General features: G+C 44.6%; 1 protein-coding gene across 1 annotated transcript in view; it reads left to right on the top strand.

Moving 5' to 3' along the window:
- Nucleotides 1–20967, top strand: part of LOC147634523 (ras-related protein RABH1e) — a 33024-nt gene extending 12057 nt beyond the window's left edge. Inside the window, exons 2-6 of the mRNA XM_086803605.1 lie at nt 18326–18396; nt 18574–18662; nt 18801–18912; nt 20057–20147; nt 20493–20967. Coding sequence (XP_086659731.1) covers nt 18326–18396; nt 18574–18662; nt 18801–18912; nt 20057–20147; nt 20493–20633 — 504 coding nt within the window. The 3' untranslated portion in view covers nt 20634–20967. The remainder of the gene's footprint in view (nt 1–18325; nt 18397–18573; nt 18663–18800; nt 18913–20056; nt 20148–20492) is intronic.
- Nucleotides 20968–27361: the final 6394 nt, after the last annotated feature.

A 27361-nucleotide genomic window follows, 5' to 3' on the forward strand; every position in this document is an offset into this window, starting at 1 on the left:
TTTCCCATGTGGTTTTTCCCCTTGGACATCAAGTGTGAAAGGACACTCTAACATATAATATTTTGTACTTCTATATTATATGGATGTGGCACACATGCAAGAGTTGACTTGCATTTTGTGGATACCACACTTTTGGCTCTCTCTCTCTCTCTCATTTCTCTGTGTGAGCTTCTCTACCCTGCACCTAACCCTAATGTGCAGGTTTGTGTGTGTGAGTCCAACACCCACATTCCCTTAGTGCTAGGCTTCATTATGGCTGAGTCTGCCTTGCATCTCCGGAAGTTTGACAGAAACTCCTTGACAACATCTTTACTTTCTGGGAGGCGACGGCCCGAGCTAGGTTTCTTGGCGAGGACTTGGTCGTGATGCTTCTCGATTTTGAGAAGGCATACGATAGAGTTGATTGGGGATTCTTAGAGGGCACTATGCTACGCCTGGGCTTTGAGCCAGGATGGATCAGAGGGGTGGCAGCTTTGTATTCCACAGCTCGCAGCCAGGTGCTGATTGCAGGAGGTCAGGGGCCGAGTTTTGAGCTGACCAGATCAGTCCGTCAGGGGTGTCCTCTCGCCCCTTTCCTTTTTCTCTTCTTTGCGGAGGCTATGAGTATGTATTTGACGGCAGAGGAGGTTGGTTTGAGAGGACTTCAGCTCCCAGTCCGGGGGGAGGATTTGCTTGATGCTGAGTTTGCAGACGACACGGGCTTATTTTTGCATGGCCAAGAGGCCAATCTTATTCGGACAGAGCAGTCGCTCCAGGTTTTTAGTGCAGCTTCGGGAGCATTGATCAATTGGCGCAAGACAGTGGCCTTTTGGATCAGTAGTGCTCCCACTCCGGCATGGAGTCCGGACCCCGGTTTTAGATGGATTCCTCCCGGCACAGCAGTGCGGTATTTGGGATGCCAGATTGGCCTCGATTTGTCACCTGAGCAGCAGATTGCCCCGCTTCTTCTGAGCATTCGGAAGAAGCTATTGTATTGGAGTACAGCTCGACTATCGTTGGCTGGGAGGGTGGTGGTGGCAAATCAGGTGCTGTTAGCGACTATGTGGTACATTACGTCTTGCTGGATTTTCTCGAGCTCTTGCATCAGCCAGGTACAGAGGCTGATCAGGAACTTTCTGTGGTCTGGGCGGGACGGTCAGCCAGCTCGGGCAAAGGTTGCATGGGCAGTTATTACACTTCCGCTGGCTCAGGGCGGTTTGGGCATTATAGATCCAGTCGATCAGAGTAGAGCCTTATTGGGGAAGCTTATTGTTCGGGGGTTGCTTCCAGGCGCTGAGCCTTGGAAAGAGCTCCTCTTGCAGCGACTGCAGGCCCGGGCGCCTCCTGCAGGGGGTACTTGGGCACCAGAGATTCGCTGGATCTTCATAGAGATGAGGAGGACAGGCCTCAGTAGAGGATGGGAGGACAGATTTGCTTTGAGTATCCTGAGAGCTTGGGAGCTGCTGAGACCGGGGCTCTCTCAGCGGCCTCCTTCTTGTGTTGAGGAGCGGGCCAGGCAGCCGCTCATCTGGAGCCCAGCGGTTCGTACAGAGCAGGGTCATATGCTGGGTTCTCGGCCTCGTCTAGCCTGGGGACCTTTAGCGGCAGGCCCAGCTCGTAGTTTTGGAGACTGGCAGGCTTTCTGCAGTCTACCAGAGGAGACCCAGGTGGAGAGGCTGAGTCACTTCAGAGGGGGGTTGATTATGAGGGATGATATTCAGGAGGCACTTACAGAGGAGTGGTTCACACCTCTCGAGCCAGTGGCCCCACGGTGGATGGGAGCCTTTACACAGTTGGAGATCCTGATTGCTGTCAGAGCTAGCACTGAGGATGGCAGATGCCTCTATTATGAGATTCAGGATGAGGGCAGACTCCAGAGAGTGGAGGTGGAGTCGCCTTTGGTTGCAGAGTGCACCTTTCAGAGGATTCGGGTAGTGGCTGCCGCTTCTCGGAAGTGGCATATTGACCCCGACCCTGCTGACGTGCTCCCGGATTGGCGCATATGGGCATATGCAGCGCGCCCCTTGGCCCGGCTACAGTGGGACCCCGGAGAGTACGAGTGGCATGATCCTTATGCATCCCTTGAGGCCACAGAGATCACATTTTTCCAGTATACTGTTCGGCTGGGACGGCACATTTTGACGGCGAGGAGGACGGTTTCTCCAGCGGCAGCGGGGCATTGGCGATTGCAGGGACTATCACAAGAGTTCCTGGAGGATTTCTGGGCTCGGCTCTGGGCTAGTCGACAGGCCCGCAGGATCTCGGCTTTTCAGTGGCTGGTCGCCCACAGGGGCTCAGCAGTTGGCACTTGGCTTGTTTACAGCGGTCTTCCGGCGGCCTGCGTCAGATGCGGCCACCCTATGGAGACACAGAGACATTGCCTTTGGGACTGCCCTCAGGCACAGCAGATTTGGCTGCGGATGCTGCGTATTCTAGCCCCCCTCTCTCCAGAGGGTATGTTTACGTGGGGTGCCGCTGCTTGGTCGACTTCGTCAGGGCCTGCTATGGGCTATGAGATGGAGCAGGGCAGTCAGGCCATCAGATTTATTAGGGGCCAGCCTCGCCTGGTTCCGGCACCGGATTTCTCGTCCGCCAGCTGGACACAGGAGAGGGATTTACGATGGGAGCTCCTCAGCAGCCTCACCATCTGGTTCACCTGGAGGGCCCGGTGCTTTACGGCCTTTGAGGGGAGATTAGAGCCACCAGCAGAGACTGTTCGGGGGATTTGGCAGGAGTTGATCCACACCCTGCGAGGACAGTACGACCGCATCCGGGGAGACTCGGATGAGGCGATCTTACGGCGCCAGGCCTTTCATACCACTTGGCGCTGCGGCCCGTTCTACACCCTACACACGGGATCCCCCCGTTGGCACTACAGGCCACCTGTTTGGCTCTTTCCCCCCCCCATTGTATGATTTAGCCGCTCAGTCCTTTAGACTGATGCTTGTATTTTGCAGCACCTAGGGAGAGTCTCCCGGGCTGCCATGATGTATTCACTGCTCTTCTCTCTGTTAGGAGCAGGAGAGATCTCTTTTGTAGCCCTACGGGCGTTTTTTACATAACTAATGAAAGGATCTTTTCTCGGAAAAAAAAAAAAAAAGTTTGACAGAAACTCAGTACGAAGGGCTTTGTGTAAATATATGCTCTTATGTGTGTGTGTGTGTGTGTGTGTGTGGAGTGCGTGTGTGAGAGCATATCTTGATACAGAGTTCTACACCCACTATTGGGCATTGATGACGTTATTGGGGATGTTGTAGTATCTAGTCCATACTATGCATAATGGAGTTGATAGTTATATAGTCTTGTGGGTTTACTACCATGAGTATATAACATGCACGTTCCTAAAAGGTGAATTTGGGCATGTTCCTGGATTCATCTAGGTATATATATATATTTTTTAAGCACATCTAAAAAAAGGATGGCTTAGTTTTAAAGTGAAAAAAGAACTTGGGTGTGTTTTTTAATAGCTCCTAAAATCGAGGCCAAAGACCTCTTGTTCTCGGTGTGTGACGAAAGTGAGTTTGGGTGGATTTCGAGACGTAGTTTCGAGATGAGTTCCTCCAGAGGGAGGACGAGGGCTTGATGTGATGTCCAAGTTTGTAGACTTGGGTATGCAACACATGTTTTTCTTGACACGGATGTACAGATATTTAGAGAGTTGCAATCTGGAGCAAATCATATGGATTCCACGACTTTGTGTGGGTTCTTTTGTTAGCATATTCATCCCCATATTTGATCCCTTTTATGGCCTTTGGTTGTGGGCTGGCCACCCCTATTATATTTCCCCATTTTCTTGGTATTTTTCCTAGGTCGGGTGATGCACTTCCAGTCGGCCAGCTCTTCATGTCCAGTCGACGAGGTTGTCTTGCTCGAGTCGGTCAGCCCCATATGACCTATATATAGGTGGGCTGGCCTCTCCCCTTTTCATTTATTGTTTTGCTAGAGGTGTGGTTCATGTGTTGACACACTCTCACCTTTTGTATCCTTCACTTATGAGACTATTCTGTCTCTTGCTCGGGATTGCTTTCATTGCAGTATATTCAGCGGATTGCTTTCATTGCAGTATATTCAGCTTATTAGCTTCATATCTCTCTCTCTCTTGCACTTCTTAGATCAGCACACTCTAGTGCTCATCTTGCTTCTGCTCTGTGCACTCTTTCATGATATCATCGTTCTAGGTTCAGAGTTTTCTCTGCTGCCCCAATTTTTACCCTATCTACAACCCCTTCGCCTCTACATTTTTTCATAATCACAGCCCTCTGGATTGCTGCATTTTATGGACAATTACTGCTGATTGCTCTACCTTCTTCTAGGCTTCATCGCTTACAGCCTACAGGTATATTCTCATCAGAGTTTTTCTCTACAGAAGTGTGGAACTAGTCGGCCTGTATTTTCAGGTCTGCAACCCCCTGTTTGGTTGCGTTTTCTTCTCCAGTGGACACTATCTATTGCAAAGGGGGTCTTGTGGTGATTCTAGCTTTGGTGGGAACCTTGGTACCTGTGGTGTACACTTCTCTCTTCTGAGGTGTGTGTTTTTTCTTCTGAGATTGAGCCCAAGTTTTAGTGATGGATGCCTCGACTACTCTTCATATGTTCTCTGAGTCTGCAAAGTTGGATGGCTCCAACTATACTTTATGGAAGGTGAAGGTGAAATTTGCCTTGCGTGGAGTGGATCTCTAGGACTGTCTTGTTACAGCTACCAATGCCACCCCTCCCACCCTTTCTACCGTTGGTGTGACTCAGGCACAGATTAATGTTTGGCAAGCGAATGATTGTCGTGTTTTCTTCTTTCTGATGTTGAATTGTCAAGATTCTGTTCTCTCTCATGTGCGTACAACAGATGTTGCACATGAAGTTTGGAAGGCATTTGTAGATCTTTACGAGATTTATGTCTCCGGTCGGATTTTGGCTTTGGAAAAGCAGCTTATGAATCTTTCAGTTTCTGCCTTTCCATCTTTATCTGCTTTCATCACGAAGACGAAAGATCTCCGAGACAAGCTTGCTGTATGTGGCAAGGATATCTCTACACAGGATATGGCTATTCAGCTTCTCTCCAAGCTTCCAGAGAAGTTTGATGCTTTCTTTCAGTCTCTTGTTTCTTCTCCTCGTCCTGTTCCAGTCACTTGGGAGGAAGTTCTCCCCTCCATTATGCATATTGAATCTCGCTTTGAGGAGCGGATTGGCACCTCTGCGTTCTGATGGAGCTTTGGCTGCTCAAGATAAAGGGAAGAATCGATAGAAGAAAGGGAAAGGGGATTCTAACAAGAACTCCAAGGACAACGACCAAGATAAAGACAAAGACAAAAATAAATCTTCTAAAAACAAGGACGTGGAGTGTAACTACTATGGCAAGAAGAGTCATAAACAGCCCCAATGTTACAAGAAGAAGCGGGATGAAGAAGAAAAGGACTTTACCTCTACAACGGTGTCCCAAACCAAGAAGGATGATGCTATTCTTTTATTAGCTGCCGGTGCTCATCGTGTATTGGCTCTTGTGACTTCTTAGTCGGGGTCTTGGATTGTGGATAGCGGTGCTGCTGCTCACATGGCACCTCATCGGGATTGGTTCGAGGACTTTACTGCTAGGATAGGCAATATCACTTTGGGTGATTCTTCTTCTGTGCCAGTTCTCATGGACATGGCACCATCCCCATCTTCTGCTCCTCCGAGGACAAGAGGTACTTCTTTGACGTTTTGTACATTCCAGATTTGGCATTCAACCTTTTGTCAGTGAGTGCTCTTATAGCTTAGGGTGCGGAGGTGATCTTCTCTCTTCACGATATTATATTCGTGATAAGGAGACTGGTTGCATCTTGGCTCAGGGAGTCTAGGATAGTGGCTTGTACAAGTTGACCGCTTTGCTCTCTACTGGTTCTTCTTCAGCTCTTTGGCATGCTTGGTTTGGCCATTTGAGCTATCAGCTTCTTCAAGCGAGCTTCAAAGGATGGGTTGGTTGAGGGTTTACCGACCATCAAGGCTCCAACTTTTGTTTGTTCCTCTTGTTTACAAGGGAAGCAACACCGAGCCGCCTTTTTGAAGGATGTGACACGTAGATCTTCGACATCACTTGCTCTTGTTCATGCAAACTTATGTGGTCCTATGAGTACCACGTCTTTTAGTAAGGCGTTGTGCATGCTCGTGATGGTGGATGACTTCTCTAGATTTACTTGGGTTTTCTTTTTGAAGTCCAAGGATGAAGCTTTTTAGCACTTTTGTGATTGGAGGGTTGAGGTGGAAAAAGAGACAGGTTCTTCGGTCAAGGTTCTCAGGACGGACAGAGGGGGTGAGTTTACATCCCATGAGTTTCAGCAATATTGCAAGGATCACGGCATTCAGAGACAGCTTACTACAACATATACTCCATCACAGAATGGAGTTGCAAAGAAAGAATAGGACTATCATGGAGATGGCCCGTGCTATGCTTGAGCACTCCTCTTTACCTCGATGTTTCTGGGCTGAGGCGGCTTCTACTATTGTCTATATTCAAAACAGGTCTCCTACTGGTGCCCTTCTAGAAAAAACTCCATATGAGGCTTTCCATGGTGAGAAGCCCTTTGTTGTTCCTTTGTAGGTATTTGGTTGTTCGGCGTATGTACATGTGCCTAAGGAGCATCGCTCCAAGTTGGACTCCAAGTCTCAACATATGACTTTTCTTGGATATAGTTTTGTGTCCAAGGCATATTGTCTGAATGATCAACAGGCCGGCAAAGTTGTGAGCCATGATGTGGTGTTCGACAAGACTCGTGCATCTTCTGAGGGGGGTGGTGAGCTTCTTCCTTCTCCGCCTCCTCCTCCTCCTCCCCCTGCTTCTATTACACCTCCAGCTATGGATTCTCAGTCAGATGATAATGATGACTCTGCTCCTCTCGAGCAGATTGGTGCCTAGATGGTATTTTCAAATAGTTCGTGATTCTGGGTTACGAGAGCTTCCTTCTGCTCCTCCGCCTAGTTCTATCAAGCGATCTTCCAAAGTTACAAGGAAACAAATTCATGAGGGCAACATGTTTGTTAACTATGCTCTTATGTCCTCTATTATTCATGGTCCTTCTGATCCCACTTCTATGGACAAGACTCTTTCACATGAGCCTTGGCGTCGTGCCATATAGGCAGAGTTGGATGCTATTGAACGGAATGGCACTTGGATTTTGGTGTCTAGACCACAACAGCGTAAGGTGATTGGTGTGCGGTGGATCTTCAAAACGAAATATCGAGTTGATGGCAGCTTGGATGGGCACAAGGCGAGGTTGGTTGCCAAGGACTATGCTCAACGCCCTGGAGTCGACTTCGATGAGACCTTCGCTCCGACGGCCCAAATGACTACCATTCAAACCGTTCTTGCTCTTGCAGGACATCATAGATGGCCTTGTATTCCAGATGGATGTCAAGTCGGCTTTCCTGAATGGGGAGCTTACACAGGAAGTGTATGTTGATCAGCTGTTGAGAAGGCAGACAGGACCAAGTGTATCGGCTAAAGAAAGCTTTGTATGGCTTGAAGCAGGCTCCGCATGCTTGTTACCAGTGGATTGATGAGTTCTTTCAGAAGCTTGGCCTGTGCCGTTCTCATGCAAATTCGAACCTTTATATCCTTCTTGAGAAGGGGTTAGTTGTTATCATTGTGGTCTATGTTGATGACCTCATCTTTACAGGTTCTTATTCTGTGAGGATCCATTTAGTCATGGATGCTTTGGATACAGAGTTTGAGATGACAAATCTTGACCTTCTGCATTATTTTCTTGGCTTTGAGATTTGGCAGGCCCCTTAGGGTATTTTCTTCTCTCCACAAAAGTACACACAGGAGATTCTTGATAGGTTTCAGATGACTGGTGGTAGACCAGTATCTTCTCCTATGGATACTAGTGAGAAGCTCTCTCTTCTTGGTGCTGCTCCAGGGATTGATCAGGGATAGTATCACGTTCTCGTCGGTTGTTTGGTATGGTTGACCTACTCTCGATTGGACATTGTGGAGTTTTCGTCCGAGTTGCGGCCAGTTGATATTGTGCTTATTCTTTCTATCTTTAGCGGTGCATTTACCCTATCAACTACTTATTTGCTGTACTAATTCTTTCTATTTGCTACTTTCCTTAGTGCTAGGCTTCATTATGGCTGAGTCTGCCTTGCATTTTCGGAGGTTTGACAGAAACTCAGTACAAAGGGCTTTGTGTGAATATATGTTGTGTGTGTGTGGAGTGCGTGTGTGAGAGCATATCTTGATACAGAGTTCTACACCCACTATTGGGCACTGATGACGTCAGTGGGGATGTCGTAGTATCTAGTCCATACTGTGCATAATGGAGTTGATAGTTATATAGTCTTGTGGGTTGACTACCATGAGTATATAACATGCATGTTCCTAAAAGGTGAATTTGGGCATGTTCCTGGATTCATCTAGGTATATAAATCAGCCGTATTAGCGGACATGCAGATTTCACATTGTGAAGTTTTCATCCGAGTTACGGCTAGTTGATATTGTGCTTATTCTTTCTATCTTTAGCGGTGCATTTGCCCTATCAACTACTTATTTGCTGTACTAATTCTTTCTATTTGCTACTTCCCTGAGTGCTAGGCTTCATTATGGCTGAGTTTGCCTTGCATCTTCGGAGATTTGACAGAAACTCGGTACGAAGGGCTTTGTGTGAATATATGCTCTTATATGTGTGTGTGTGTGTGGAGTGCACGTGTGAGAGCATATCTTGATACAGAGTTCTACACCCACTATTGGGCGCACTGATGACGTTAGTGGGGATGTCGTAGTATCTAGTCCATACTATGCATAATGGAGTTGATAGTTATATAGTCTTGTGGGTTGACTACCATGAGTATATAACATGCACGTTCCTAAAAGGTGAATTTGGGCATGTTCCTGGATTCATCTAGGTATATAATTCAGTCGTATTAGCGGACATGCAGATTTCACATTGTGAAGTTTTCATCCGAGTTGCGGCCAGTTGATATTGTGCTTATTCTTTCTATCTTTAGCGGTGCATTTACCCTATCAACTACTTATTTGCTATACTAATTCTTTCTATTTGCTACTTCCCTTAGTGCTAGGCTTCATTATGGCTGAATCTACCGTGCATCTTCGGAGGTTTGACAGAAACTCAGTACGAAGGGCTTTGTGTGAATATATGCTCTTATGTGTGTGTGTGGTTGTGTGTGGAGTGCGTGTGTGAGAGCATATCTTGATATAGAGTTCTACACCCACTATTGGGCATTGATGACGTTAGTGGGGATGTCGTAGTATCTAGTCCATACTATGCATAATGGAGTTGATAGTTATATAGTCTTGTGGGTTGACTACCATGAGTATATAACATGCACGTTCCTAAAAGGTGAATTTAGGCATGTTTCTAGATTCATCTAGGTATATATATTTGTTTCACAATCAGCTTATTGAGTTCTTTCACATCCAAACCGCATCAGCACCATTGGTGGTGTGCTCTTAGGATTCTTCGGTACTTGCATGGTACTTTGGACTTTGGCATCTTCTGTGGCCAAGGGTGCACTCTTCTTGGATGGTCTGACTGGAGATCTAGATACTCAGCGTTCGACCACTGGTTGTGTTTTTTTCACTTGGGTCGAGAGCCATTTCATGAAGTAGTAAAAAGCAGCCTACTGTGGTGCTTTCCTCTACAGAGGCGGAGTATCATGCAGTTTGTTATGCTGCTTGTGAGGCGATTTGGTTGCGGAGATTATTGGGAGAACTTGGCTTTCCTCCTACTGGATCTACTCTTCTTTGGTATGATAATTGGAGTTGCATCGCCATCGCCAAGTACTCTGTGTTTCATGCTCGTACGAAATCCATTGAGATTAAGTATCACTATGTTCGTGGACGGGTTCTTGCTAGAGATTTGCGTTTGGATTATTGTCCTTCAGCAGAGAATGCAACAGATTTGTTCACCAAGCCAGTGTCTCAAGCTTCCTTGGCTCCTCATCTTCAGCTTCTCGGAGTTTGTTCAGCATATGTTGCTGAGAGAGGGTGTTAGCAACTTAGCATATTCATTCCCATATTGTGCCCATATTTGATCCCTTTTATGGCCCTTGGTTGTGGGCTGGCCACCCTTATTTTCTCTTTATGTTTCCCTATCTTCCTGGTATTTTTCCCAGGTCGGGTGATGCATTTCCAGTCGGCCAGCTCTTCTATGTCCAGTCGGCCAGGTTGTCTTGCTCTAGTCGGCCAGTCCCATATGACCTATATATAGGTGGGCTGGCCTCTCCCCTTTTCATTCATTGTTTTGTTGGAGGTATGGGTCATGTGTTGACACACTCTCACCTTTCGTATCCTTCACTTATGAGACTATTTTGTCTCTTGCTCAGGATTGCTTTCATTGCAGTATATTCAGCTTATTAGCTTCATATCTCTTTCTCTCTTGCACTTCTCAGATCAGCACACTCTAGTGCTCATCTTGCTTCCGCTCTATGCACTCTTTCATCTTTATCTGTGAATTGTTGCAAGAACACAAGCTCTAGGTGAAGAGGATTCTTAGCAAAACATTGGAGAATGCCATCTAGTATGCTAGGATCAATGGGAGATGATGGCCGGCCAATTTAAGAATTACAAGAATGTTTCCCAGAAGCCTCAAACCACAAGAACCTCTGAGCGGGCTCTCGGGCATAAACGTAAGTTTAAGTCTGGAAAGGCACCACTAAACCCAATCCGAAGAAGGATTGAAAGCACTAGCAGAACCGTCAGTATACTCGGGAAGGGTAGGTGTTTCATCCTCAAATTACTCTTGTTTTAGGTCAGTGCGCCTACATCGAATATAGTTATAACATGACAGTCTTCAATCCCAATGACTTGATACGTATGCTTTGGGTGAGCGTTAGGGAAGACTGTGCACATTCTTTTGACCCTTGTAGCATTCTTGTACAGACGCTGGGAGTGGAGACGCAATCCAGTGATCACGTGTATCGTGTGAACCTGCAGCAAACCGTAGACAAAGTTAGGACGTGCTTGTGTCTCAGTTGGTTTTATAACCATGACGTCCATGTCGATTGGAAGGGTCATACTTTATCTTTTGTTATGGATAATTCTCTAGTATATTGAAGGGTGTTTTTGCAGTCCCAAGGTTTTAGAGAGCATCAGGACAGACTTCATAGATATTTTCTTTACTGGATTACCCCAACGTTGTAGTTGGTGAGTATTGTACCTTACGAAATGAACCAGCTGGGGGAGGACGAGATTGTTTCCTGAAGGATGAGTCTTGATGGATTTGTAGAAATGTTTTATCTGGTTGTTTCTTCCAGAGGCCACGAAAAGGTTTGACCGTGACATGAGGTGGAGGTTTAGTTGCTCCAAGATTGAATTTGGGAAAGGATTGATCACCCTGAACTAGCTCTTAAGTCAAAAGGAGATTTTATATGGGGTGAATCCTTGAATCCTAGTGGTATGGGATGCTAGGATCTACAACATGTAGACTTTCCCACTGTGTCTATATTTCTAACCAAGTATGTCCTATTCCTGAGGGGATAGTTAACCTAGGTCAGGGGGTGGAAGGAACATAGGAGAGTTTATGGGGGCACTTTGAAGTTTGAGGACTTTGATAGAACTTTCAAAGTATTGGCAGGGTAATTTGGATGAGTAAGATTGGGGTGGTGAATCTTTTGAGTTTTACCAAGATTTGTGTTGACTTGTATGATTCCTTGAGAGAGCTATGTGTGACCGATGGACATTCTAGTTGATAGAGAGCAGGTCCAAGTAGGGAGCTCCATTGTCATTAGACTAGGACTCAAGGATCAATTGGTAGTCAATACTTTATTTGGGACAAGTTATGGCTCCAAGATGATTGAGTCTATATGCCAAATTATGTTTAATTAGATAGGAAACCCTTACATGTAATCAAGTCCACTCCTAGACTATGGTGTGTCCATTCCGTTTTCCTCATGTCTTTGAACATAGATACACAACCTCCTCAACAAGAGGCTTACTTTCAATCACTACGAAGTATAAATCTCACCTATTATGTGTCCATGGTTTGTAAGGATTTCCCTTTGATTTCTAGGATCAAGGGATAGTGTGCCTCCTGTTGAGTAGAGAGGGGAGCAGCAACAACACACACACACACACACACACAGAGAAGTACGCACACAATCACATTAGCTTGTGAGAGAGAAAGCACGTAACACAATGAATATTGAGTGTACCAAAAATGAAAGTACAATGAAATGATAAGGTAACACACCCTAATGGCTTAGGGTGTGTCCCTATGCACGGGAAAAAAACCCCTCCTAAGGAGAGTAAAAAGTGTTCCGGTTATCCTATGGTGTTCACACACCAATGCTTGTGTCACAAGTTGGGGAGTCTCATAACCATATACTAGACCAAACACTTCAGATACCAACACTACAAATACTAGATACAGAGCATGAAAACACAACGGAAGAACAATATACAATACAATAACACCGCATTGGGCCGGAATGGCCAGCCCCCGGTACGAACTTCTTTATTAAGATAGAAGCTTTTACAATAAACCAAGATGCAGGTGTGAACAACACTAGATCTTTCCACAAATTCTTTAGAGAAACAATTCAGCTCCAAAAAGCTGACAAACAGTCACCAAAGAGCAGCCCCTGAAACAAGCCCCAAACTAAACTAGCCCTTGGGCTCCACACGTGTGATCCAATGCTGTACCGCTGTACGGCTGCTGCACACGGGCTGTTCTCAGCACCTGTACGGCCTGATCCCTAGAAAGAGTATGGTGTACCGTTGCTGTACTCTTTGTATGTCCAACATATGAATAGACTGGAATGCTGTACAACAGAAGCTTTTCAATACGGCCTGTGCAAGAAGAGGAGAAGAAGCTGCCGTACCCTGTGTACAGCCTGTGCAGGTAAGTGGGGCAAGGCTGTGTGCTGTACGACCAGAGCAACAGGGCAGGAGAAAGGGGGCTGCCCGACTGCAGCTCCAGTACGGCCTCCAGAAAGAGAGAGAGAGAGAGAGAGAGAGAGAGAGAGAGAGAGAGAGAGAGAGAGAGAGAGAGAGAAGTACTGCCGCTTGGATCTCCTGTACGACTGCACAAAGAGAGAGAGAGAAAGAAAGATTTTATTAACGTCTTCCAAAAGACCGAACTCGGCCTATGAGACAAATCAGTGTACCTGTGTGGGGTATCCTCTGTCATCCCAACAAAATGAAAAAGTACTGAACTAAAAAGCTGAATCTGGGTGTGCAATAAGTACAATGAGTGGGGGAGGTGATGGAGCTCTACTACTAGGAGAATGCAAAGCTATATGCATGGAGTATACAATCATGATATGCAACCTAGCTAGCTCCATCCTAATTCCCTGCTGTGTAGGGGCTGAGAGAGAGAGAGAGAGAGAGAGAGAGAGAGAGAGAGAGAGAGAGAGAATATTGTCGATTGTATGCTTTTGTTTGGCTGCCGAGAGGGCTAGAAAGGATCTACTCCTACTACTCATGAAATAAGCCCATGCTAATAAATTCGACTGGCCATATTTGCCTAGCTTTTCCCTTTTTCACCAAAAATAGTTGGACTTCTGCCCAAAATATCAACTTGGTGCTTGTAGCCCAAGTTTTGAAGTAGGCGCCTCCTTTTTGTCCATTTGTCCATGCCCATGGTAATAATATGTCCACCCTGGTGTTAATGGTGTGTGAACACACTAACCCATGAAAGAGAGAGAGAGAAAAGTACTAGCCCAAGTTTTGAAGTAGGCGCCTCCTTTTTGTCCATTTGTCCATGCCCATGGTAATAATATGTCCACCTTGGTGTTAATGGTGTGTGAACACACTAACCCATGAAAGAGAGAGAGAGAGAAAGAAAGAAAGAAAGAAAGATTTTATTAACATCTGCCAAAAGACCGAACTCGGCCTATGAGACAAATCAATGTACCTGTGTGGGGTATCCTCTGTCATCCCAACAAAATGAAAAAGTACTGAACTAAAAAAGCTGAATCTAGGTGTGCAATAAGTACAATGAGTGGGGGAGGTGATGGATCTCTACTACTAGGAGAATGCAAAGCTATATGCATGATGGATCTCCTGTACAACTGCATAGAGAGAGAGAGAGAGAGAGAGAGAGAGAGAGAGAGAGAGAGAGAATATTGTAGATTGTATGCTCTTGTTTGGCTGCAGAAAGGGCTAGAGAGGATCTACTCCGACTACTCATGAAATAAGCACATGCTAATAAATTCGACTGGCCATATTTGCCTTGCTTTTCCCTTTTTCACCAAAAATAGTTGGACTTCTGCCCAAAATATCAACTTGGTGCTTGTAGCCCAAGTTTTGAAGTAGGCGCCTCCTTTTTGTCCATTTGTCCATGCCCATGGTAATAATATGTCCACCCTAGTGTTAATGGTGTGTGAACACACTAACCCATGAACCTTATAAGCCACTTGGATGAATAAAATTCATGCTGCTTTTGCTCGAAACCCATCTTTTAGGCCAAATTTTGTCGGTGAAAGCTCCAACTTTCTTTTGTGGGAAAGATCCCCGTTCACACCTTGGTTCCGCCTAGTGTCTGAAACACTGATCAAGACTGGTGAAGGGACCAAATGGTGACATCCCCTCCGTCTTATAAAGCAGTTGTCCGCAATTGTATAAACCTAATACCACTGAGATATCCTTCAAGAATAGCAGGTGCACAGATGCACTGCCAATCCATAATATTTCAGCCATAAATCCAAATCCACGATCCGAAGCACAAGAGCCAACCGTATCAAGAAAGAATCTTTATCCATATCTCGAGTCAAGAACTCTGATAATAACCAGACACAGGCACAAGAGCCAATTGCGTCCCAAATATCCATAAATCCATAATTTGGATAATAACTAGACACAGGCACAAGAGCCACCTGTGTCCCAAATATCCATTAATGCATAAGTAGCTTTAAGTACCTACAAAAATAAAGAAGCGGCATACTTAGCCACAAAACATCTTGCCATGCCATTGGACTGCATAAGGGCACCACCCCTATGATCCATGCACATGCCCAAGCCATATGGTTCACCAGGGCAACAACCCTTCCATGAAACCCTAGATGCTCGCTAGGGTTTTCCCTTCCATGAGGCTTCACTCACCAAGGTCACCAACCCTTCCATGAGTTACAATACTCACCAGGGTTACCACCCTTTCACGAGTCTTGATATTAACTTACTAGAGTCACCAACTCTTGCGAGGGTCACCAACCCGAAATCACTTACTAGGGTCGCGAACCCTTCCATGAGTTCATGAAACTCTCACTAGACAGAGTCACCAACTCTTCCATGAGTGCAATATAGAATAAGATATCAATAAATCACAGGCATAGAGATCTTGGTTCTCCATAAACGTCTGCGATCGATAGTTTTACAGCCATTTTGGCCAATAAAAGAAATCCATAGAGAAATCCTTGATTCGTAAGATATCCATAAATTCCTAAAATCCACTGCATTCCGAATAAAAGGGAGTCAAAAACATACTCCATCCTAGTAAAAAGGAACCAAAAACTCAGTCTAGAGTCCTTGGACACGTTTGTATGAAAAACCATGTAAACCAGGCTTTTCAGTCATAATGTTTACCTGAAACAGTTTAAGGCAAACAAACAACACACAATTCTCCTTGTATGGGCATACAAGGGTTAAGTGTAAAAAAACACTTACAATAAATTACAAAAAGCAGCAACTTTGCAAAACTCAAAGTATACTTAGCTTTTTCTTGCCAGGATCGTCATGAAGCCAAAAGAAATACCTCCTTCACGTACGCAAAAGATATCTTGAGATATAGCTCTATATAGCTTGCTCATAAGCCTGATTTATAATCCGCAATAATCCATATGGAAAAAAGTGTTGAACATGGGCACATAAAACCAACTCCATATTCCGAGAATAAAATCTGTGAATCCATAAATCCTTAGACCAAGCTGTCTATTGCTCATGCTCATGACAGCAAAACTGTTGGTCAGTGTAGTCCCCACTTCTGATCTTTTCTCTTTCTCATTGTTGGAAGAAAGCCTCTTGCTTCCAAGAAAGCCTTTGCTCTAATACCCATGTCACAAGTTGGGGAGTCTCAGAACCATCGACTACACCAAACGCTTCAGATACCAACACTTCAAATACCAAATACAGAGCATGAAAACACAGCGGAAGAACAATATACAATACAATAACACCGCACTGAGCCGGAACGTCTGGCCCCCATACAAACTTCTTTATTTAGATAGAAGCTTTTACAATAAACCAAGGTGCGGGTGTAAACAACATGAGATCTTTCTACAAATTCTTTAGAGAAACAATTCAACTCCAAAAAGTTGACAAACAGTCACCAAAGAACAGCCCTTGAAACAAGCCCCAAACTAGCGCCTGGGCTCCACACGTGTGATCCAATGCTGTACCGCTATACGGTTGTTGCACACGGGCTGTTCTCAGCACCTGTACGGCCTGCTCCCTAGAAAGAGGATGTTGTGCGGCCGCTATACTCTCTATATGATGAGCGTATGAATGGGTTGGAATGCTGTATGGAAAAAGCTTTTCAATAAGGCCTGTGCAAGAAGAGGAGAAGAAGCTGCCATACCCTGTGTACAACTTGCGCAAGTAAGTGGGGCAAGGTTGTGTGCTCTACCACCAGAGCAACAGGGCGGGAGAAAGGGGGCTGCAGTACGGCCTCCAAAAAGAGAGAGAGAAACGTAATGTCCCTGGATCTCCTGTACAACTGCACAGAGAGAGAGAGAGAGAGAGAGAGAATATACTGTCAACTGTATGCTCTTGTTTGGCTGCCGAAAGGGCCAGAGAGGATCTCCTCCGACTGCTCATGAAATAAGCGCATGCTAATAAACTCGAGTGGCCATATTTGCCTTGCTTTTCCCTTTTTCACTAAAAATAGTTGGACTTTTGCCCAAAATATCAACTTGGTGCTTTTTCTCAACTTGTAGCCCAAGTTTTGAAGTAGGCACCTCCTTTTTGTCCATCTGTCCATGCACATGGTAATAATATATCCACCCTGGTGTTAATGGTGTGTGAACACACTAACCCATGAATCTTATAAGCCACTTGGATGAATAAAATTCATGCTGCTTTTGCTCAAAACCCATCTTTTAGGCCAAATTTTGTCAGGGAAAGCTCCAGCTTTCTTCTGTGGAAAGATCCCCGTTCATACGTTGGTTCCGCCTAGTGTCTGAAACACGGATCAAGACTGGTGAAGGGACCAAATGGTGATAGCCTGTGACATAGATGTCAACAAACCCCCCTAGAGTGATGATGTGAACATGTACAAGGATAGGCGGATCAATCCCCAGAAGGTAGTCAGCCCAAAGCTTTGCAAAAAACTTCGAACTTGTCACAAGAAAGAGCCTTCGTGAATAAATGTGCCAAGTTATCGTGTATAGACATGTATACCAAGCTGATCTCTCCAGCTGAGAATCTTTCCCTGACATAGTGATAATGCACCTCTATGTGCTTGGTGTGGCGTGAAACACTGGGTTTTTCACAATTGCTAGTGCACTCTGACTGTCAGTGAAAATGGTAGTGGAGGACAACCCAAATACTAAGCGAGACACACTAATTGTTGTTGCTTCACAACTAGAAGTAGCCACTATTGGTTGCTTCTTGCTGAGCCATGATATACATGAATCACCAGGACGAAAGCAAAAGCCACTAGTGGACACTCGCGTGTCGTACCATCCAGCCCAATCCGAATCTGCAAAGGCATGCGACTATGAATCAGCCCCTTAGGATAGAACAATCCGAGGTGCCAAGTGCCTTATAAGTAGCGGAAAACCAGCTTGACAGCCTGCCGATGTATGGAGCTTGGGCTATGCATAAACCTGCTCAATTGAGAGACCCCAAATTGATTGTCTGCCCTCGTGTTGCATAAGTTATCAAGCGACCAACAGCCTGCTGATATATTGTCCAATCAAAAGGCTCTCCAGAATCTTGAATGCTAAGCCTCGCACCTATCTCAAGTGGTGTAGACATAGGCTTACAATCCTCAAGATTAAACCTTTTAAGCAGTCTTTGTCTCTAGGTGAATTACGTCGTGGATGGCTGTCACATCAGCAGTGGGGCTGAGCTCCATTTCCCCCGTCTTAAGCTACATTGTTTTTGGCGCTTTTATTACATTCAGGTCGCTTGTTGAATCACTACCCTTTTTAGCTATATACAACTATCTATTGACACATCTACAATAAATACATATACACGAGTGCACGTGCACACACACACACACGCACACTGATGGTGTGTGCACATACATCTATAGACATCTATCATCTTTGTGGTATCATGTTGAGGGCTTTTCTTAGTTTAACCCGAATTGGTTCTGCCATGAGGGGACAGCAAATTTTAGTGCCGGAAAGTTAACATATTGATTCTTGTACTTAGCAAGGTTGAGTTAGTAATCATGGTATTTTGTTTATTCAGGCAACTATTGGTATCGACTTTCTTTCAAAAACTATGTATCTTGAGGATCGAACTGTTCGCTTGCAACTATGGTAAGCTTAAATTGATCCTTTCATTGTTGTTTGAAGAAACAATTCAATCCCTAGAGTCTTGATAAGTCACCACGCACACTCGCACACACGCCCACACAAAAAAGAAAGTACTTGCACACCCACACAAAATCACCTTTTTCTTTCTCCTAGTTACTTCGATGTGGCTGTGACATGTAGGGATACTGCAGGACAAGAACGCTTTCGCAGCCTTATACCCAGCTACATTCGAGACTCTTCGGTCGCTGTTATCGTGTATGATGTTGCCAGTGAGTTTTTCTCTCTGCTACCTTCTTATCAACCTTCACCTTCACCTTCACGTTGGCTTGGATGGTTTCACCTAGCTAATAACTTCAAATTCGGTGGGTGTATCATATTGACCTAATGCAAACCTTATGCTCGTACAGATAGGCAATCCTTTTTGAATACTGCCAGGTGGGTCGAGGAGGTACGGACTGAGCGAGGTAGTGATGTGATAATTGTTATAGTGGGAAACAAGACGGACTTGGTTGACAAAAGGTATGTTACTTGACTTTTCTGCCAAGGAAAGAAGAGCCTCCTTCAGTACAACCTACTAAAAATATTTGTCAGAGTCCATAGCCTTGGCTCTTAATTTCCTTGCTTCTTTGTTCTAGAAGCATGAGATGGTTTTGATAATACTGGCGTTAAGGGTAAAAAAAAGTTTGTTGTAAATGTTAAAAAGCATGAGGTTGTGTGTAATGATCTTTCAAATTTTCAAAGTTACGAAATGATCCATCCTGTTACCAGACATGACTCCGGAAACGTGTGAGAGACTGCATCAATACTAGTAAGTGATGTGGAGTTTACAATTGAATTAAATTTTATTGGAGTTTGTGACAGTGTACGACTGTGCAAGGGAAGAGTTAGTTTTTCTGGCTAGGTGGTGGATGCACACTGAGAAATGGATTTTTTCGTAGAAAAAAAAAACCCCAATGGGGAGTCGGGACATACCAGCCTGTTTCTTCTGGTTCTAATGTGGTCTTCAATTTTATTACTCACTGTGAATGCATAGCATGCTTTTATGTGTCGTCGTGTGCTTTTGATGTATTTTCCTCATTGTTTTAGCCATGGCCGAAAATAATTTTATCTCTAGTGGTGTATGAACCTGTTACACATCCTACACTACGAGTTTTGAGAAAGCAAGGAGGAGGATCTTTACTGCTATGAGCTCCAGCCTCAGGGGAAGCAAGGATGGGTTTTTTTTGTAGCATTCGAGCCAAGTGCTTTAAAAACCAGACTGTCAAAGATAATTACGTGAGACTGGTACCATGAACTCCAAAGAGGACTGTGATGGTTCTTTGCAAGAGCAGGTCTTGCAGGCAGGATGTGCTTGAGAGGATGGTGAGAAGTATCAAGGTTGTATTGGGTTTTTCAATTCGAGTTCCTATGTTCACCGATAGTTTTTTAATTGTCTGAAGCTCTTAGTGCAGCATATTGCCATGCCCTAAATCAAGGTTTACCGGTGCTATTGTATGCTTTTGTTTTCCGGCTTCAGACACATGCGTGTGCATGCACACGCTTGCACGTATGCATGTATATTATGCCTTTCCTTGCCTATGGCTCTTCTGTTTGTGCCTCAATATTCTTTGCTAGTTCTTTGAGACCTTCATAGCTTTTGTCCTTAATGTGAGTTTTGATGCAGACAAGTGTCGATCGAAGAAGGTGATGCAAAGTCTCGAGAATTCGGGGTCATGTTCATTGAGACAAGTGCCAAAGCAGGGTTTAATATCAAGGTTTGATGATATGGATGACATGTAAAAATTCACAAGTGTATGTGTGTCCATGCACACGTGCATCTGGGTGTGCGTGTGCATGATATGGATGATGTGTAAAAATTCACTAGTGTATGTGTGTCCATGCCCGTGCATCTGGGTGTGCGTGTGCATGATATCACACACACCCACCCACTCACTCATGCACGCACTCGTGCGTGGGTGCGTGCGCGCGCGCACACACACGTGTGTCTGTGTGTGTAGATCATTTATATACATGTGTGTGTGTGTGTGTATATATGCATGTATTTTGGGTTGAAACCAAGTGTCTTATAATGCATCAAGCACCTCTCTTTTTATCTGCAGGCATTGTTTCGGAAAATAGCAGCAGCCTTGCCAGGTATGGAAGCGCTCTCCACAAAACAAGAAGATATGGTGGATGTGAACCTCAAGTCTACAACTGCTACTTTGCAGACAGATAAGAAAGCAGGGGGCTGTTCTTGTTAATCATCTCCAAATACCCTTAATGCAGCGAGCAATGCCTCCCATTGATGGCAGATAAGATTTTGCACCTGTATTTGTTTCTCCTGCAGTTGAAACCGCCTGGATGCAACTACTTTGATTTGGTAGTGGTTCAAAATCAAAAGATAAGCATATATGCTCTCCCTACAAGCATGGAGGGGCTCTTATTGGGATTTTCTGTATCATCAACGTATTGGAAATTATCTTGTAAGCACTTGAACCTAGATACTTGCAAGGCTAAGATGGTGACAGTCTTGTTTTGATCGTATTATGTAAAGAGCTTCGTACTCGGTAATACTTGCCTCTTTCTTCTCTGGTTGATAGGGCTACTGGGAGTGCTTACCCTTCTTTTGAGCCAAATTTTACATCGTGCTCTGTCCTACATGTGGCTGCATTCATGACCTCTGCTTTTTGGGCAAGCCTATAAGGTTTCCCTGCTTATTTTGGAGCATTTCTTAAGACAAGCTGCAACCATAATATGTCTTGCAGCTGTAGTTAATCATGGCTTTGAAATTAGCAAAAGAAACATCACCTGGGTAACATAACTTGATAAATGTTGATATTTAAATATGTGAGCAGAAAGCATAGCAATTCCAGTAAGATATTTGCACTCATATGCATGTGCATACATGCACCTATGTGTGTATGTGCACATAGACACACACATGTATGTATGCATGTGTGTGTGTGTGTGTGTGTGTGTGTGTGTGTGTGTATGCATGTGTGTGAGGTGTGTGTGTGTGTGTGCGCGCTTGTGCGTGCGTGGGAGAAAGCATAGCAATTCCAGTAAGATATTTGCACTCGTATGCATGTGCATACATGCACCTATGTGTGTATGTGCACGTACACACATGTATGCATGTGTGTGTGTGTGTGTGCACGCGCGTGCGTGCGTGGGAGGGAGAGCGACCTGCGATCTGCGACCTGCATCCTGCTCGACTGGTTGCCTGCGACCTGCTCGTCTGGTTGCCTGTGACCTGCTCTTCAACACTGCTTGCATGCAACATGCTCGTCTCTGCTCGCCTACTTGACTGCTCACCTGTGACCTGCGACTTGCTTGATTCTGTTCGCCTGCGCCTGAGACTTGCACGTCTTGTTTCTTGCAACATGCATGTTTTCTTCTTCAGACCTGGGACTTCTGTTCTACACGTCTTCTTCTTGCATTCCGTTAATTTTTGCCTTTCCTTTCTCTTATCTGTTCTTCCCCTTGTGAGCGTGTGAGCGTGTGAGTGTGTGTGTGTGTGTGTGTGTGTGTTCCTATACAGCTGCTCAGCCAGCAGTGTGTGTGTTTCCCTGTGTGTGTGTTTTTCATGGCTTCCCTCGAAGCTCAGAATTCTGCAGTGTATCTCCGTGACAAGGAAAGGCGTCTTCATTCTCCCAGTGTTGAAGCTAAACGCCAGCAAACTATGATGCACAATTGTCGTCCCGATTCTGTGGATGCACAGGTTGTTTTTGATGCGATGCATGAGGGGTTTGCTGACATTCATAAGGCTTGGAATAAGGCGCTTCCAGAGCACACAGTATCGATTGCATTGCCTGCAATAGTTTCTCTAATCAAGCGTTTTGCTGAAAATGCAGTGATTTTGTTTTTTCTGGGCCGGATGCCAAATGTTGATGATGTGGGACAATGGTTAAACTCTGAGCTTAAAGCATGTGCAATAGATGGTGTGTTTTTTGCTGCAAGGGGCTTTTATGAAGTATTGTGTTCTGAGCTGCGGTTCAAACAAATGTTATTGGAAAGGCCACCCATGTATTTTGGCCTGCAAATGATACATGTTTTGCCTTGGTCACGAACGAAGGATTATCAAAACCTCAATTGTCATAAATGTCTGGTTTGGGTGGAGGTAGTTGATTTCCCAAAGTGTTTGGCAGATGCATTACCCATGATTGCAAGCAGTCTTGGTAAAGTCATATGCCCTCCACGAATAAATGGGAATGGTAACAGATTTTGCATTCTCTGGGATACGGATGTTGCTAACACCTCGTATCTTGATGGGTCCTGCTTTTTTTGAATTAAAATGGGGTATGTTTGCTGGTGCGTGCTTCAAATGCAAGAAATTTGGTCATATGGCATCTGAATGCCTTGAGGCACTTTTGCAGCCACCTATTGCTGCTATGCACCCTGCGAAAGTGGCTGAAAACAGCCCTGCTTTGCACCCTTAAAAGGGCAAAGGGCAAGCTCATTACATAGTCTCCTGTCTCTACTACTCAAGAAAAAAGTACTGATAAAGATGATGCTTCTGCTTGGCAAATGCCTAAAAAGACAATCCCTGCCAATTCTCGCATGCATCTTACTCGCAACTAGACTGCCTCTACTTCTTCTTCTGGTCAATCCACTACTTCAGCTGAAGTCCGTGGAGTTGGAAAATTATGGACAATAGTAGTAAAGTCGGGCACTATTTATGATGAAACTATGCATGAGATGGGACATGTTGCTATGGAAATTGACTTGCTTTCGCCTATGCAAGGGGGTGCAGGGAGTCAAGCACTAGTGCCTATGCCCAACGTAGCCATGCATGTGGAAGTTTGATGTGCAGGGCAACTATATTGATTGTATATATGTATAGTCCAATCAAATGCATTACTTGTCCAAAGCCTCTGTCACATAAATAAATGGAGGCTGGTTTGGGACTATGTAAATAGCAGTAAATCGCATATAGTGTGTTTGCAAGAGCATAATCAACACTCCTTGGCAAGCTATGAAGGCTACTTTGCAGGCTTTCGTATTTTTTATGTTGGTTCTTCTTCTTTCTCGGGCATTGCCATGCTCGTGCATCATGAATTACAGCCACATGTTGCGTATAATGATCCACATGGCCGTTTACTGATTATTCAATGCACTATTAATGGGGAAATTTATGAGTTTGCTTCAATTTATGCCTCGCAAACAGCTGCTACATGAGCTGAAATGTGGCGTCGTTTGGCTCCTTGTCCTTGACTGGGACATGCTTTTCTTTGTGGAGATTAAAATAATGCGCTTGATTCAAGGGACAACAGTTCGCATCGGTCTCATATGCTTTTCAGAGAACGCCAAGCTTGGTGTAGTATGACTGACTACTTGTACGCATGTGATTTATGGCAGCATCTTATGCCCAGTTGCCCTGGCTATACTTTCCATCATAATGCTTTCACTAGCTATTGGGCTAGATTGGATAGATGGTACATGTTACATGCAGTGCAGTTTGATGATTTCACTTGTGACATGAGCCTAGACTTTTCGATGTGCTTATCCGATCATTTTCCAGTATCTATGATGTTGTATTTTGGACTCCCTGTACATGATGTACCACTTCCTTGCAAAAGGTTCTTACTAGTTCATAATAGCTATCTCAAACATCAATGCTTGAAGTCCATGGTATTGCTCCGCATGATTAATGATGCTTGGCTTTCTGGTCAGATGCCTCAACCATGGAAAAAGGGTTTGTTGCAATTGATTCCTAAAAAATAGCTGTGTGAACGTTTGTCGGACTGGCGTCCTATTACTCTCATGCCAGTGGTTTATAACCTGGGTTCTAAGATGTTGGTTCTACGGCTGTTACATTTTCTGTTTGAGGGGTTACACCCGTCTCAGTACGGTTTTGTGCCATGTAGACAGATTCTTGATAATATTGCTAATGCTTATATTGGCATAGAGTATGCCAAATACACTGGCAAGGATGTTCTAATCATGCAAGTGGACATTGAGAAACGTTTTGATACTGTTCGTTGGGATTTCATTGTGGCAGTTACGGCCAAGTTGGGATTTGGTTCCAGAATGCAAAATGTGGTGCATTGGTTCTATGCTGATGGTTCTGCCTGTTGCCTTTTAGCAAATGCTCTGTCTTCTTCATGGACATTGGGTCCCTCGATTCGGCAAGAATGTCCTCTCAGTGCTTTGCTATATGCCATTGCAACTCATCCTCTCGTTATACATGGATGTTTTGGTTTATGAGCAGCGTTTCCATGGCATTGATATTCCTGGGGGGTAGACTTTCCTTAGCCAACTTGAAGCTTATGCTGATGACTCTTTTTTCTTCTTGCGTAACTCTAAGTCAGATCTTCAAAACATTATGTAGGCCCTTGATTTGTATGGTTTGGTGATGGGGTTGAAAGTTAATTTTGCCAAATCAAAACTCCTGTCTTTGAATGAGCGGAATTGGCATCGTTTGTTGTGACCCGGACTATTGCTCCCTCCTGATCATATCGTGCGGCATTTGGGGTACCCCATTGGATGGAATATTTCATTGGCATAAGAAAGGCAATGGGTACTGCACAAACTTTTCCATAAGCTGGACTATTGGAAGCTTTCCATATGGCCACTTCATGTTCGCTTGCGGATTGCGCAATCCATCATTATGGCCTATGTGCAGTTTCATTTGCCATTGATCCCTTGGTCTTCTTCAGACATTGATCAGTTCATGTCTAGGGCAATGGAATGTCTTTGGCATATAAAAACCGATCGTAAGGCAGTTCGTCTTCTCAAATGCAGTTATATTTGTGCAGAAAGATGCATGGTGGTTCGAACATCCTTAACATTCATGTTCATCTACTTGCTCGCAAGGCTATGCTTTTGCCTATTTTCTTAGAGCAGCGTCAACCTTGGGCTATTATGCTTTCTCACTTGGTTGCTTCTCTTAGAACGGATGCTTTTGGCCATTGGATACCCGATATTTCAGAGGTCATGTTTGGGAGTTTTCATGGCATTATTCTAGGTTGTCCATTTTCCACCCGTTTGCAATCGGATTGGCAGCAGGTTTTGGCATATTTATCTTGGTCAGGACGACCGTCTGATCCAGGCAACTCACTTCGTCACCAAAGAATCCATTGGAGTCCAGTGTTTGCCTCTCCTTTGGCCCATACTCAACCTCGTAAGGCTTATTTTCTACATCGGATGGGCATTCGTCTAGTGGCTGATGTTGTGGATGATAGTGGCTATACCCTTTCTTTTCCACAAGCTAGGACATGATTTCATCTGGGGATGCATCACCGGCCTATATGGCATGCTATGTTGCTGATTTACTGCAGCCTTTCCAGCAAGTACCTCGCTTGAATGAACCTCTTCCGCTACTTGATTGGACATTTGATTGGGGGCTTCCAGGTTATTCCTCTTTTTCTTTTGTGGACTTGTCGGCCAAAAAAGCTTATCATCGTCTTCTTCCACAGCCATGGATTCAGGAGCATGGTAATCACTTTTGGCGTTTGCATAAGCCACTATCTTGGTGGAAAACCTGTCTTCATCAACAAATTTGGAAAAGCAAGCTTCCTCTCAAGGAGCGAGTCTTTCTCTGGCAATGTCTAGTTAAAGTCCTCCCAGTTGGTGTCCTTCTGGCTGTCAGACGCATTGCATCATCGACTTGCCCTACCTACTCGCATCCGAGAGAGACAGTCCTGTATCTTCTATGGGCTTGCTCTACTACTCGTGATTTTTTGGCCCGCCTGTTGACAACTCGGTTGCATGCCCGGTTTCCTAGTATTTCCTTTGGCAGGCATTTTTGGCTCTTTCGTAGATATGTCCCCCACACTTGATTATGATCTCTTTTTTTCATGGTGCCGTTATTGGGCTTTGTGGACATTATACCATGCCTGCAACACTATGTTGTTTGGCCAAACTTGGATAGATCTCTTCTCCTTTTTCCGCTTCTCTTTGATGCGGTCCCTCCAAGATGCACATTATCTTGGAGACCTTTCCACTGCCCAACTAGAAGTGTTTTCTCACTGTTTCTAGTTTTTCTGTAGTAGCTGTCCCATGTTGGGGGGCAGATATGAATGTACATTACACTTTTATTGAAACAGTGGTTTTTACCCCAAAAAAAAGTGTGTGCATGTGTGTGTGTCCCCTTGCCTATTTCAAGAATCTATAAATGGTCAAGTGGGCAAAGGGAATTGGCAGGCTATGCACGTGGGGTCATCTTGTTTTATGACTGAAAAGAAACTTATATGATTGGGATAGAGAGGATCAACAAGAGCATGAAACTCTAGAGGTTGAGGAAGGAATGTTGTTTTTCCTTGGGATGACAAGTTAGGAGAACTAATGGAACAAGGAGGCTCCTTCAATAGGCAACAAAGCCATCTTGGACGTGAAAGCTGAGTGTTGCATCTTTTCAACCATGTGTTCTAGGTGGCATCCTAATAAACAAGCATACATTTTGGTGTGTAAAGGGGCGAGCACCCATGTTTAGTGATAGAGGTGCTCATTGGTTACACAAAAGAACATTGATGAGCGTGTTTAACCAGCATCAATTCTATGTACCTATGTACACCAATAATCTATATCCAAGTTGTAGCTAGTTGATATTGTGTTTATTCTTTCTATCGTTAGTGGTGCATATGCCCTATCAACTACCTTTTGTTGTAATAATTCTTTCTATTTGTTATGATCTTTAGTGCTAGGCTTCATTATGGCTAAGTCTGCCTTGCAACTCCAGGGCTCTAATGGAAACTCAATACACATTGCACATACCTTTGTATGAATGTATGCTCTTATGTGTGTGTGCGTGTGTGTGTGTGTGCGCGCGCGCGCGCGCGGTGGGGGGGTGTGTGGGAGCATAATGATATCAAGTTCTACACCCACTATTGGGCACTGATGACGTTAGTGGGGATGTCCTAGTATCTAGTCCATGCTATGCATGATGGAGTTGTGGTTTATTATCTTGTGGATGACTACCACGAGGTTATAAATTGCACTTTCTTATAAGGTGAATGTGGGCATGTTCCTAGATTCATCTAGGTATATA

Source organism: Cibotium barometz, chromosome 10, assembly GCF_041138505.1.
Source record: "Cibotium barometz isolate CiBa-2024 chromosome 10, ASM4113850v1, whole genome shotgun sequence".
NCBI lineage: Eukaryota > Viridiplantae > Streptophyta > Polypodiopsida > Cyatheales > Cibotiaceae > Cibotium > Cibotium barometz.